Source organism: Phallusia mammillata, chromosome 4, assembly GCF_965637545.1.
Source record: "Phallusia mammillata chromosome 4, kaPhaMamm4.hap1.1, whole genome shotgun sequence".
Lineage (NCBI taxonomy): Eukaryota > Metazoa > Chordata > Ascidiacea > Phlebobranchia > Ascidiidae > Phallusia > Phallusia mammillata.
Window position 1 is genome coordinate 12,932,372 of NC_137255.1, and position 13,515 is coordinate 12,945,886.

General features: G+C 37.8%; 2 protein-coding genes across 2 annotated transcripts; both read right to left on the bottom strand.

Moving 5' to 3' along the window:
• Positions 1–737: 737 nt before the first annotated feature.
• LOC145223476 (uncharacterized) lies at positions 738–5,325 on the bottom strand. The gene is made up of 13 exons (XM_080089892.1): positions 5,240–5,325; positions 3,610–3,801; positions 3,401–3,521; positions 3,136–3,266; positions 2,923–3,075; positions 2,672–2,852; positions 2,405–2,606; positions 2,171–2,341; positions 1,976–2,108; positions 1,798–1,882; positions 1,132–1,205; positions 1,004–1,070; positions 738–926 (listed from the first exon to the last, which is right to left on the bottom strand). The coding sequence occupies exons 1-13, from the start codon at positions 5,323–5,325 to the stop codon at positions 738–740; spliced, it is 1,785 nt and encodes a 594-aa protein (XP_079946018.1).
• A 3,256-nt stretch (positions 5,326–8,581) lies between these two features.
• Positions 8,582–13,018, bottom strand: LOC145224553 (protein rolling stone-like). Its single transcript, XM_080091086.1, has 4 exons — positions 12,847–13,018; positions 12,486–12,696; positions 12,082–12,200; positions 8,582–10,601 (listed from the first exon to the last, which is right to left on the bottom strand). Exons 1-4 carry the CDS (start codon positions 12,928–12,930, stop codon positions 10,551–10,553), a joined length of 465 nt encoding a protein of 154 aa, XP_079947212.1. The 5' UTR covers positions 12,931–13,018; the 3' UTR covers positions 8,582–10,550.
• Positions 13,019–13,515: the final 497 nt, after the last annotated feature.

Sequence of the window (13,515 nt, forward strand, 5' to 3'; positions counted from 1 at the left end):
TTTAAATTGCTCATCCAATAGCCAGTTGTCGAGAAAACCTTGACCACCTTGGCAAAACATTTCGAGAAGCCGCCCTCTGCGTCATTTGTTACCCAAACGAAACATATGACGTGACTTGCCGATAACTGATGAACTTCTCTTCGCTCAACAAATGCGAACGGTTAGGCCAACAGATGATCATCAGCTAATCAGCGCTTGAACCTGAACTGGCAGACTGGGGATTACTTAGCGCACACCATGTCCTTGTTTTCTCCATCGACACTGTCCACATTAATAATTAAACGACTTTTTAAATCAGGCTGTGAATACTGGCACAAACGTTTAAGTAGATTTACATTGGAGTTGACAGGATGCACAACGTTGGCCGTTGAAAAAAAACTAGAAATGTGGCTGGACGACATCATAAAACTGTTGGGACATTAAACAAAAACATGCAAAATCAATAACGTAGCTGCTTTTGCCACTGGCGATAAGGTTTGCTAATGGCCAATCAATCACATTCAATTATAAGTATTTCAATACGACATGTTTCTTCGGCTCTGCTTAAATCTTTATTGCTCGCGTAGAACGTAGGTATACAATTGTGTTCAATGGGGTTTTAGGAAAATGTTACTTTAATTGTTTTGTACTGATTACTTCCCAACTAACCCACAAATATATTTTTTAATTTGGCTTTTGTGTGTGTGTTTAAGTGTACAACAGAAACCTAACGCTTCTTTGACACAAATCCACTGCATTTATTCAGCAAACGTATGTTGTTTTTCACTCCTAACACTTTGAGACAAAACTTCCACTGCCTGGGCAATTCTGTTGATTTGATCTGAAGCAGACGAGTACACCGACTGTGATCGTCTTTCCAAGCTGTTTAGTTGATTTGCGAGCCTTTCTATCTGTTTGCCGAAACGTATGACTGTGACCTCCAGTCTCTATAAAATACCCACAAAAACATTGCGCTGATCATCAAGCGGTCATAAACTCCTAGCAGGTAAATTTGTTTTTCCACCTGACTCTTATCAGTTTTGCAGTTTGGATTCAATATTTCAGATGAGGTAGCCTCATTGCCAGCAAGGCTGCAATGCAAAACGAGCTGTTTGTGACGTCATAGGCGATTAGCTGTACTTCTGTTTTTACCTGTTCTTACGAGCCGTTTCCTCCGATTCATGATGCGTTTCAAGACGATCTGACTGACCAACATCATTTCGAACCTAAATTGGTTTTAATTAGAATACACACGTCTAACTGAAACAAACTAACAGTGTTGCAATACCGCCGTCACTCAAAATGTTTTAGTTTATTACGTTGGCTTACGTAGCTATATTTCAGTTACGTAGTTACAATCTTTCATGTTTTATTTAGAGAATTGTAATAATTTAAAATGTTTGACCAACAATTTGTGAATAGGTGTGAAATATGAAGAAAATGCCGTTGTGATCAGGGCAGATTTGTGAAGTTGACATGTACTTATAATATACAACCATTCGCTATTACTGCCTGTGGTTAATACTGTTGATTACACAGAATCTCGACCTCTTAAGTTGGTTAACAATATCAAACAAAGTTTGTTCGTCTTTTCCTATTGCATGATTATCCGCTTTTAGATTACATGGTGAAGAAGGAAGCATACATTTTCTCTTGATATGAAATGCACGACAATGGCAACTTGAGCCAAGTGAAGTACGTTAGCATTTAATCGTTTTCGTAACACTTGTGACAGCTTAAGCGACCAGGCTATGTCTACACCAACGTTGACAGGCATTCGATAAAAAGTTGTTTCCATATGTAGTCACACACACTTACTTGAGCCCAATCGCTTGTGAGCGCTGTGGTGGGCTTCACGGAATTTGATAAAAGACCCGTGAAGGGCGATGAATATTTCCTATCCCTGACGAAAATAGACACGATTGAATGGAAGTTTTTGTGTTTATCAGCAGGAGCCCACCGCGCAATTACCGATTTTCATGCGGCTACCACCTACCAAGTGATTTTGTTCATGGATGATTTGGTTATTACCAAGGGCTTAATTCGGTTCTCAGACATTCTTCTTGCCATATGTCGCGCAACAATTAAAGTATCCTCAGTGTTAAAGTTTGATTTCAAATTCCGACGAACTAAACACAAATTTTTTAATGTCACATATTTGCTAAAAATGGTTTAAATTTTAATTTTTAACCTTGCATAATATTTTGTCGTGCACATTTCCACTCCCACATTGCTCTCTTGCACATTTTTTCTGCAATTAGTCTTCTTGAATGACGTTCGTGTAAACACTTAATGCACAGGTAGCGCCTCCAAGCGGCCTGAATGCAAGTAGCAGCGGTGTTTCGTTCAATCCGGCGACATCCTGCGAAAAAGTAGTCAGGTTTCACGTTGAGGTCCTAATAATGTTGAATCGATTAATGCTTACTTTGATGTTCCACTATAGAAAGAATTCGTCTTTCTTCATTGGGCAAATCCAGAAACTTAGAAAATACGTTTACCCATAATGCAGTGGATAAAATTCCGATCACTGAACCGAATCCGACCACTACTCTTGCCATTAAGCCTTGTGGTCTGACTTCTCCCGAGCCTAGATTGGTTACCGTTACCACCATCAGCCAACATGCGTCCTAAATATGCAGATTTTAGAACGACTTCGCGAATGTAAAATATAAAGACAAAATAGGTCTATTACCAAGTATGGGATAATGTTTCCTTCCAGTCTTTCCATCATGACAACAAAGTAGGGTAAAAACCCGATTACGACAAAATAAACAACAAACAAGATGGTTTTGGGATGCCGAAGAAAGTAAGTTTTAATGAGGAATGTGCTGTGAATCTTCACTCGAGCCAGATTGGACAAAACATTTCCTAATCTACACATCAAACTAGGATTTTACGGATAATTGTTCATATTTCAAACGACGATTCTTCACTGCATACTACCTGTGGTAACGCAGTTCATTGCATTCCTTTAATATTTTAATACCGCAAATAAACATCCGGATCAAAACCACCACTTGTATTTCATTTTCAATCCAAGCATTGCAAGGCGGTGGAATATGAAGACATAACAGAAACAACTTCACAGAAAATGATCTTTGAAACAAGTACATACATCAATGCAATAAATTTAAAAGTAAATTGTACAAGACTAACTTCAGTTTGGGCGATTTTGAAAATGAGTGGTCAAAAGGAACATATTTTTTCAAGCGCAAAACTGTCAGCTCGGCTTTGTAATATTGAATGAAGCAAACGATGCTAACTAATGTCAGCAAGGTGATAGATCCCTGTAATGTGCGTGGGAACGTTTAGAAGTCGGTAACAAACCTTTTCGGATGCATACCGTCCGTAAAAAACTAACAATTGTTTATTATAGTTGTAGCCTTTAAAAACACGTCAGACATATTTTGGTAGAACGCACCTTTAGGCATAAACCTCCAAGAAAATGGTATGGAGCAAGTGTCCAGTATGCATAATACCATCGGCGAAAATAACTTCCAGTGGACAATGAGTTATTCCCATCGGTCAGCGCATTACAGTAACTACAAAAGTTCGAAATGTAAAAAGGATTCTGTGCGGGCAATCAAACTGCAATTTGGGCTGGAAACACGTTTATAAACGTACTCTTACCGACTCCACCCAGTAACATATGTGTCTGTACAGTTTAGATGTTTTGCGACAATTAACCTCGCTTCTCTTGCAACCTCTATGTCAGCAATTGCCATTGCCAATGCCAGTGAAGCACAAACAAATAGTATGATCGCCAAACGCCGCAAACTAGAATACGCTTGTCGAAATAAGACATCTTTGTTGATAAAATGACTGTAAAGTAAGAAAAGAAACATGTATAATATAAGCCTAACCTTGTCGAGTTAAATCATCATCTTTTCAACAGCTTTCTGTGCTGCCCACCGCAATGCAACAGATTGATAAATGTTCCGCAGAATTATTTTTGTTTTTATAGAATGCTGCTGTTATCTCATGTTTTATCAAATGGCAAAAAGAGGTGTGCTTGGCTGTGCTGGAAGTTTACAGTCTTAATGGGTAACAAAATCTATGATCAGATATCAGATTTGCACAGCAACTCGTTTTTGTTTTTAACCTGCAAAGTATTACTTCTCCGATCCCGGATCGACTTTGGGCCTACGATCCGGGGATCAGCTGAATCTCGATTGGCTCTAAACCACGTCCAACTTTTTAATCCTTGTTTCCACCAAAGTAGAGTCCAAATTAATACAGGGGTATAGGGAAAAACACAGAAATTATCTGTTATTTTACGAACTGGTGGGCTTTTACGCAAATTTAACTAGCCAAATCGAACAAAACTTTTAGGTTGTAAGTTGTAACATTTGAGCGTGGTAATGCACGCCGAATGCAAATTTTTTAAGTTTACATGAAAAAAAAATTAAGCAATTTAGATTCTAATATCACGCTGAAATGTTGTAACCCGAACTTTTAATTCAATTTTGCGAATCAAATTCGAGTTTAAGCTCACCAGTTTGTAAAAATCAGGCAATTTATGTGTTATTTTCCTATACCGACTGTATGATGTTGGACACAAAATGGCTCCATAGGCTTTATTGCGTAACAATGGGTTGGACAACTTGTGTTATATGTAGACTTTGGTTTCCAACAAGAAACCAACAAGCCAGTGTATTTGGTTTTACATTCATTCATTTGAGAATAACAGAAATTAATATTTCTGTTTTTAAAAGTAAAACATTAAACTGACGCTAATCGTCTGCTGCTCTTTTTGAGTAGTTTTTGTACATGTATACTGGCTTGTTTGTTTCTTGTAAGAGTTGTTAAAACTGTGAATTGTGTACCTTTGGTTTTCACATTCGGCAAACTTAACAGTTGACTATTACGTCAAACGCACTGTAATATTGGCGATTTGTCAATATCAAACTCTACCGTATATAAAACACGTGTTTTATACACGCATAGGTCAATACGGCTTTACAGTATAACGTTGCAGACAGTGAAGCATGTAGCCAACAGAGAGCAGTTCTCATAAAAAACATAAAACTGCAACGTGGCTTAAGGTACGAATTTGCTGTTTTTAAGAAGTAAAAAAGCATTTTTTCTAAGGCAAAGACCTTTTTTTACGGATTACGCGAAGATTATAAAAATGCGGAATAAACGCAGGATTTTGTTTAGGAAAGCATTGCAAACCATTTGTGTCTCAAATTTATCAGATAAGGCGAAAACTCGTATTTACTGTGGTTTAATTGTATATATTAGCCTACATAGACTATACCTAAAGTCCTGGTTCAATGCTTGTTTCGTGACATGATCTTTATCCTGTTCGTTTGAATGATAAGGGCCCTTAAAATCCTGCAACATGTTAACTTTGTTATGCACTAAACTCGACATTCATAACTAACTGTAGTATAGGCTACTCTATAACATTCAACAATCTTATGCCAAATAAGACTTTGGTACACGTGAAGACTATGGGTAAATGTAACAAAAGCTTATCTATGTTTTGCACATTAACACACCTACTTTGATTTTGAAAGTTGGGTTCTCTTTATTTTTTGATTGGGACATTCCTGATGGGCCACATAGCGTAGTCAAGCTTCCTTAGGTTGGCACAAATTTTACTGTGCAAACCATTAAAAATATTTTTTGTTCGAAGTTTTAGCATTGGCCAATGTGCTTTGTTAGCAACAATCTATTTATTGTGATGTAAAAATGCTTTAAAGTCAATAATGAATCCATTGACAGTATGCCGTTGCTTGCATCTACAATGTTTTTCACGCAACTTTTGTTCTTTTAGTTGTTTCTGATTCTGAAAATCAATTATAAGAATGAAATTGTGTGTAACTGTTCCATTATAATTTTGCAATTTGTGGTGGCACTGCCGCCCTAAGGTCAGGGCCTATCAGATCCTTGGATTGTCGGGTTAAAGCCGACCTGCTTTCAAGAAGCTAAACTTTATAAACTAAATTCAAAAAAACAGATACTAAAAACTAATAGAAATTTTAAACACGCAACGATGTTCTGCGCGCCTGTTGCACAGTTTTTCTGTCTTCTTGGCACCTGGAAGGTTTAGTTAACAATAGGTTGTGGGTGGTGAAACAGCTGGTGAAAAAAACAACTTGCGACCAGGGTTATCATATCCGGGTAAGCAAAATTTTTGACGATTTCAATAAATATCTTTGGCGACACTAAACTTGCGTTAGTATTACCACAGTGTTAGTTTACCATTCTGTAACCAAACCATTTTTAGTAAGATGGCAATTCTATCACCGAGATAAAAAGCGCAGTTTTGTTTCTTAATACGTCACAAAACAGAAAGTTTTACAAGTTTACTAAGACTAATACACATATGTTTATTTAGGGCGTTTCGGTCTTTTTGAAAGGATTTTGTAAGCTTTCAATGCGTAAAAAATCACCAATTATCCTCCAATTTTAGCTAATTAGTTCGCATATGTAGGCGTGCATTGCACATCAAAAACCGCCCAGCAGACAACAGTTAAAACGTAAATCTGTGAGTCTCCGAGGTATGAAAATTGTAAGAACTGAGAACTAACTGTAGGTTAGGTTATTCCGGACGTCTAATTGCCCTACGGCCGAAACGAATGGGATATCAGTAGGTAACGCACTGATCATATATGCATGCCCACAATTACAACATACACATGTAGGACGGCCTTCGTTTCCGCCGATTTAAACTAATGTCCCCTGATCGAGTTACTTATCTTATTATTTAAATGTTTATGAAGACTGTATTGCAGTAAGGATAGCGGTGCCTTAAACTGTACATTTATTTGTATTAATACAACATACACATGTTTGGAATGAAAACGAAGTAATTCATAAAAAAAAAGCGCCAGAGAATCCTACAAACTGTTGGTGAGCTTTATTTCCAGGTCAGTTATTTCATCGCATTCCATTGGCTCGTTGATCACCAATTCGTGAAAACATTTTCTTGTCAAACTTTTTCGAGCGATATAAATTAAAAACGAAGCCATTTGTAGTAAAGGTAGTACAATCACACCTAAAATGGTAATTATACCTACTGTCAATCCGGGATTACTACGCCAATCTAATATGGGATAAATCGCGGAAATAACGCCAGCAAGATGAAGCATAAGACTAAAAAACGCGTATATAAAGCCGAACGCAATTCCATGAATGACATGCAGTAATCTAACGGGCAAGGAGCCGACAAACAAGTCGGCTATCAAAAACAAAATATTAACTAAGTGCAAGTGTATGGACAGAGGATGAAAGGCGAAAGCAGGAGGAAGAAGTCCTGCCAGTAAAGTCCAAAATATAACGTCAACTATTATGGAAAACGTAAATGAGCAGTTGAAGAGTACCCACGTCACCATGTGAAACCATTGAAGGTTTCGATTTCCTGTAAAATCGGACGGTTTAGTAGAATAAATTACAAAGTCGACCTGAAGTGGAAAGTGTAGTCAGTCAACGTCAACTTTGTACAACCTTACGTTTTCACTTACAGATTGTCTCTAGATTTGTCTATTAAAGATATTTAAACAAAAGGACAAAACCCAACCACTAAGTACATACTAAACATGTTTTGATTATTTGAAACACATACTTTTTTGATGTGTCCTCTTTTCCAACCTGTCTTGCAGTACCTCGTGTATTGTTATACTTAACGACATTGTAAAGTACAGAATGGTCAGAACTTCCACCCAATTTGTGAGATAATAAATGAAGTTGTAGTCTTCAACATAATTGCCTGCAGTCGCGTCAACAACTTGCCAAATCAGCCATCCAAGCATGTACAGTACAAGAAAGAGTCGAAAAATAATGAAAAATCTGTTGCTGAGTCCCCACTAAAACACAAAAAGGTCAAAAGCAGCCCCTTGCGTTAAAACACTAATTGTTTTTGAGCTACGTTTGTTTTAAGTTTCTTACATCCCAGTCAAGGTGGGAAGTTGAACAATGGTGTGTAAAACGCAAAAAGGTGAAGTAGGTCAAAAACATGGCGCACAAGAGAAAGTATTGCTGAACGTTTCTGGCTGTACATATTATTGCAGTGGGTCTCTAGTCCGACATTTTGGAAAGGCACATCTATCACCGGAAATGCAGAGAATAAAACATGCAGGTAGATATCACTTACGTAACTGATTCAAACGTCTTTATGTGCAGCTCAAAAATAACTAGAATGGTGGTTTTCCTATATATTGCCGGGTTATATATACTACATCATATTTAATGATGTATCACATATTCCATTTACTATATTTATAATGGATATATATTTGGTACCTACATTTCATTGGGTCCCTATCTTTTTCCTGGCACTTTATAACATAATTGTTTCTGCAAGCATAATCTAATGGGTCCCCACACATATGCATATGCGATTTGGTAACAGTAAAAATAGGACACAATCACTGTTAGATATTTACCAATTTACTATACACATCATTTGATCTACACATATGATTGTTTTTGCAAGCAAAAACGAATGGGATTTATGGTAAACAAACATCCTGGTTATTTTTAGATTCTTAAGGACAAGCTTAACCAACTTTAGCCTTAACCCAAAAAGTTTTGTCCGTATTGTTTTTGCATCATTATTGTCATATAATTACAAAAAAAACAGTAAATAGGAACAGGAAAAATACTTTCAATTTATTCTCATGCTTTGACCTTGATATTGTCGTTCAAGGTCAGTTTTTAAACACAATTTTCCAAAACTTAAAATGTGCTTGATAACTTATTAAAAAGACATAGCATAGCTGCGCAAAAACAGCGGATTTTTAATCACCGACACGACTGCCTCATAAAACGTCGGTCCGGACGTCAAGCTGAGCACTCCCGCTGCATTCACCCGCCTTAATCGTAAACAAGTGAATTACTCTCTTGAGGGTTGAGACTTCTATCTGACTGAGAAAATGGTCACGTAACGACTGCGTTCATGCGTGAAGCAGAGGCATTTTTTTCTATGCGCCACTATGGTCAATCACTCCCATTGCGTCAGCTGTGCACTGAGCGACAGGCAAATACGGTCATGACGTCATACGCATCGCCTGTCCCTGCCGTGACCCCGCAGCGTTAACGTTTACAGCGCAATATCACTAACACCGTATCATCTTAATTCCAACCAATGAGAAAATGGTCAAGTGACGACTGCATTCATGCGTGAAGCAGAGGCATTTTTTCCATGTGCCACTATCGTTAATCACTCCCATTGCGTCAGCTGTGCACTGAGCGTCAGCTGTGCACTGAGTCCTGTATTTCTGGCCTCAATAACATGTGAACAAACAAACAAATATTTGGGGGTAAAGGGGTGAAAATGGATATATACAACTTCAAGTTACAAAATAGTTTAAAATAGGCTGCAATGTACCAATCAAAACGTATGAAACTCCAGAAACATCTGCTTTAGCAAGTATAGCCGTTTTAAAAATTAAACGTTTTGGGGGGCTGTGGGTGAACCGAGGGGTCAAACGGGGTCAAAATTCACATGGACCATCTTTTGACCAATATCTATAATAAGTGTAAATTTGAAAAAGTTTGAACCATTCTTTCTTGACCAAAACGTGGGAACAAATCTGCGTTAAAAAAATCACGTTTTGGGGGGCTGTGGGTGAACTGAGGGATCAAATGGGGTCAAAATTCAGATGGACCATCTTTAGACCAATATCTATAATGTGTGTAAATATAAAAGGGTTGAACCATTCTTTCTTGATCAAAACGTGGGAACAAATTCGAGTTAAAAATTTTACGTTTTGGGGGGCTGTGGGTGAACCGAGGGATCAAACGGGGTCAAAATTCACATGGACCATCTTTAGATCAATATCTGTAATGTGTGTAAATTTGAAAAAGTTTGAACCATTCTTTCTTGACCAAAACGTGGGAACAAATCCGCGTTAGAAAGAAAAAAAGAAAAAAGAAAAAAAAATATAGACAAAAACAATATGTGTCCCCTTCAGGGAAGGGGACCCATAATGATACCATTTTTTATGCCATGTTAGTTAAGAGTGATAGTCTGTGTTACCGGTTTAGTAAAGAATCGTGCATGGCGAAGATTTTAAGTCCAACTGGCGTGATGCGTCCCGTGGGACAAATCCTTCTGCCATGCACTTTTTAAATAAACGCCATGTTGATGTTGCGCTCACAAGTATCTTCAAATTCATAAAACATATGCTAATTACGAAATCATAACATGACTTTATGACCAAAAGTAACTGCTGCCAATTCGAGCCATACTTGCAAAGTTGTCTAGCCCTAGGCTACAATGTAAAAAGGCGAATATCGCTGGAAATAGTAAACGTTTTTTTGTACATGTTGTCCTAAGTTCGAAATGCACCGATGTGCGCTAGTTTTACATTGGTTTCTTTTTTCAGTTCTCCCAGTTCCAAACCAATTTAACGATTTGCTTAGGCTGTTTACTCTTTCGTTTGACCCTACCGTCGAAATGATGCTTGGTTTCTTTTAGCTCTGTTCGAAATGTGCCTCAAGGCAAACCAACACCAACTGACAGTGCAAATTATTCTGTTTATTACGCAGTACGCACCTGTGACTTGTAAAAGTATTTTCGTTCGCTTCCCTTGAAGCCAAAATTTTGCAACCGAAACTCGTTATTCCACTGAAAGCACATTCTTGCAAGTTTTAATGACTGGTTTAGCAACCTAAATAAAAACATGGGGAAACATATGCTTTGCTGCTCCAATCTGTAGATTACGCAACACGGTCGCATCACCGAACGAACTTTTTCTTATGCTGGTTACAATGACGCCAGTCAAGCGAAACGACTTTAAACTGGCAATTTTGGTAGCCGGGCTTATCAAGCAATGCTACTTTATTTCATCACAAATAACAACACAAGGCGATCTATTACAATCTTTTAATGTTTGTGTCCTGTTTGTGATGTAACAAACTTCATTTGAATTATCGCTACATGAGTCGATTGTTAACGTTTGTTTTTGGTGCGTCGTATTTAACTTTAACGATGTATATCAGCTCAAAAAATTATGGGAATATATAAAAATATAATCAAAAATTATGGGAACCACTGTGACAGACAGACTCAAAATATGCATCAAAATACTTTGTGGTTAACTATGTAATAAAGGTATGTTGAAAGAGATTTTTCAGTTTTAATAACTTCGGCTTTGCATCATTCGAAATCAGATAATTGAGAATCGCTGAACCGGCAACTTCTGCGTTTAGAAACGGTAACAACAGTGCTTAGGTCGGTTTTGGTAGTCCCTGGTGTAATTGATTGGTTCAGTGTTTCACGTTTTTCCTGGTATGGTTTGTATAAGTTTCATGAAAATACAATATGTTTTCGACTAGACCGGGGATCAGCTGAGCTCAAGTATCGTGTGTTTGTGTAGGACGGCAGTAATTAAAATACTTAACTCCCTCGCCCTGGGCAAAATATCGCGATCACAACCTCGCCGTGTGATTCCGCCTTGCGAGAGTATGTGTTAGCTAACTATGACTACCAAGTGCATTTGTTTCTTATTCTTACATTATTAAAAAAATAATGTATTAAAATTAATGCAAAATCATGGCAGTCAATTCAGTCAGCCTATTTTGTCAAAGCTTGTGAAACGAGGTGTTACACTTCGAGGCTCGAACTTAAAGTATGATACAATTTATAGGTGCATAGGCAACTTTATTTTCTGTTACCTTATAATGTAGACTTGAATAACATATCATTTAAACAAAGTTGAGGTATACAAATATGTAAAAAGACTCAAAAACATTATTTTATTACTGAAATCCCAAATTGTTCTCTCCCATTTCTACTTCATCTTGATTTGTAGTTTCATCAGCGTGCGCATTCACGCAGCAGCGCCGTGCGATTAGTTCCCTCAGGTGATATAACCCGAAGCAGAGTACATGGGCAACAGGCAGTGCTACAAAAACCATTGCAACTACAAGCCCAGCAGCCAATCCTGGGTTCCTACTCCAATGAAGAATGCTGTAAACTGCTGATCTTGTCCCCGACCAGTGCAATATCAACGTAAAAAGGCCATAAACCAATGAGTAACTTGCTGGATATATAAAATGTAACAGTCGAATTGGAAATCTCGACACGAAAAGGTCAATAAGTATCATTAGAAAGTTTATAGCATGTGAAATAATGTTGAAAGGACTAACTAGCACTGCGTTGGTGACGGCGCCAGATAAAAATCCCCAAAAAAGCAGGTCTGTGATGAGCGCAGCACTAAACGTTACGTTAAATAGAATCCAGTCAATCCAATGAATCCAGCGCAAATCTGCAACAGAATAAACACAGTTAGCAATCTTTTCTTTCATTCACAATATCAGACAAAGTATTAGTAATGAATTTGCAACGACAGGCGGTACATATTCATAATGTTATCCTGCTGTAATAACACCTTTGTTTGCATGATAGAAAAACATACGTTTTAAGTCGAAAGCGTAGCGTACGACTTCACAAACAATTCGGTTAGTTCGGAGAAATGATTTTGGCAAAACTGCCGTTTAGCCGGTTTTATCCGAACCTAATTTAGTCCATTCGGCATATCACTAGTTCTTACCGTCCGATCGTTTTGAATGTGCTGTGGAGCCGTATAGCGATACAGCAAACGCGACCCCAAAATAGACGCAACCGGTTACTTCAGTCCAGTTGGTCAAATATATTGCATAGCTGTCTTCTCTGTTGACGACGATATCAGCAATAATCCATGCCAAGGCGAAAAAGAAGAATATACCGCGATACAAGACGAAGAAGATTTTGTGCCCACCACACTGTACAGGGTACAAACTAACTTGATAAATGTAAATGAAATCCAAGGTTGAAAGTTTGTAATCTATGTTTTAATCTTGATGTTCTTTGTAATTTTAACAAACTTATTTCTTCGATACTGTGTCCGGATTACGTGTTGGTCAAAAGCTTACCTGGCTAGTATAAAACATCTGCGCTTTGCAATCTGTGAATCCAAAGTGTCTTTCGTTGCATTCATAGCTACAGCCGTTCGTCATTGTAATGAGGTGAAAAAAGTAATACTCAATCTGCGTGTACGTGAACAGAAATACACTAGTTATATCAAATTCTATTACACCAAATATAACAAACCAAGTCAAAATGGCACAACCACTTATTTATCAACACTACCAGCCTGACTGTATTTGCCTACCACAACAGCATATTGAAGTCGTGACATGCATTTTCGCAATGCGTCACGCACGCAGTTTCCGCTCTCTCTGCATAGTTTACAATGGATCTTCATCAAAATATACCTCCTATTCGGACGGACAATGTAATATTTTTTTGTAGCTGGACAATGGAAACAAAATCGCCTGAAGCGATATGTGAACAGCAGGCAATGGAGAACTTAAAAAAACGTCTTCTAACTTGTCCATTGCCAAATTACGCTTGTAACCTTTTTAACAACACATGCTATTCTCAAAACTTGAAAAGAATAACCGTGAACTGATCCTCACTGCAAACCAATTTGGGTAAAAATAACCCAAAAACGTTGGGTATCTTGGGGGGGACACCCAAAATTGGTTTTGGGTTATTTAAACCCAAATCTGGTTGGGTCAAATACAGTTTTACCCTATTGA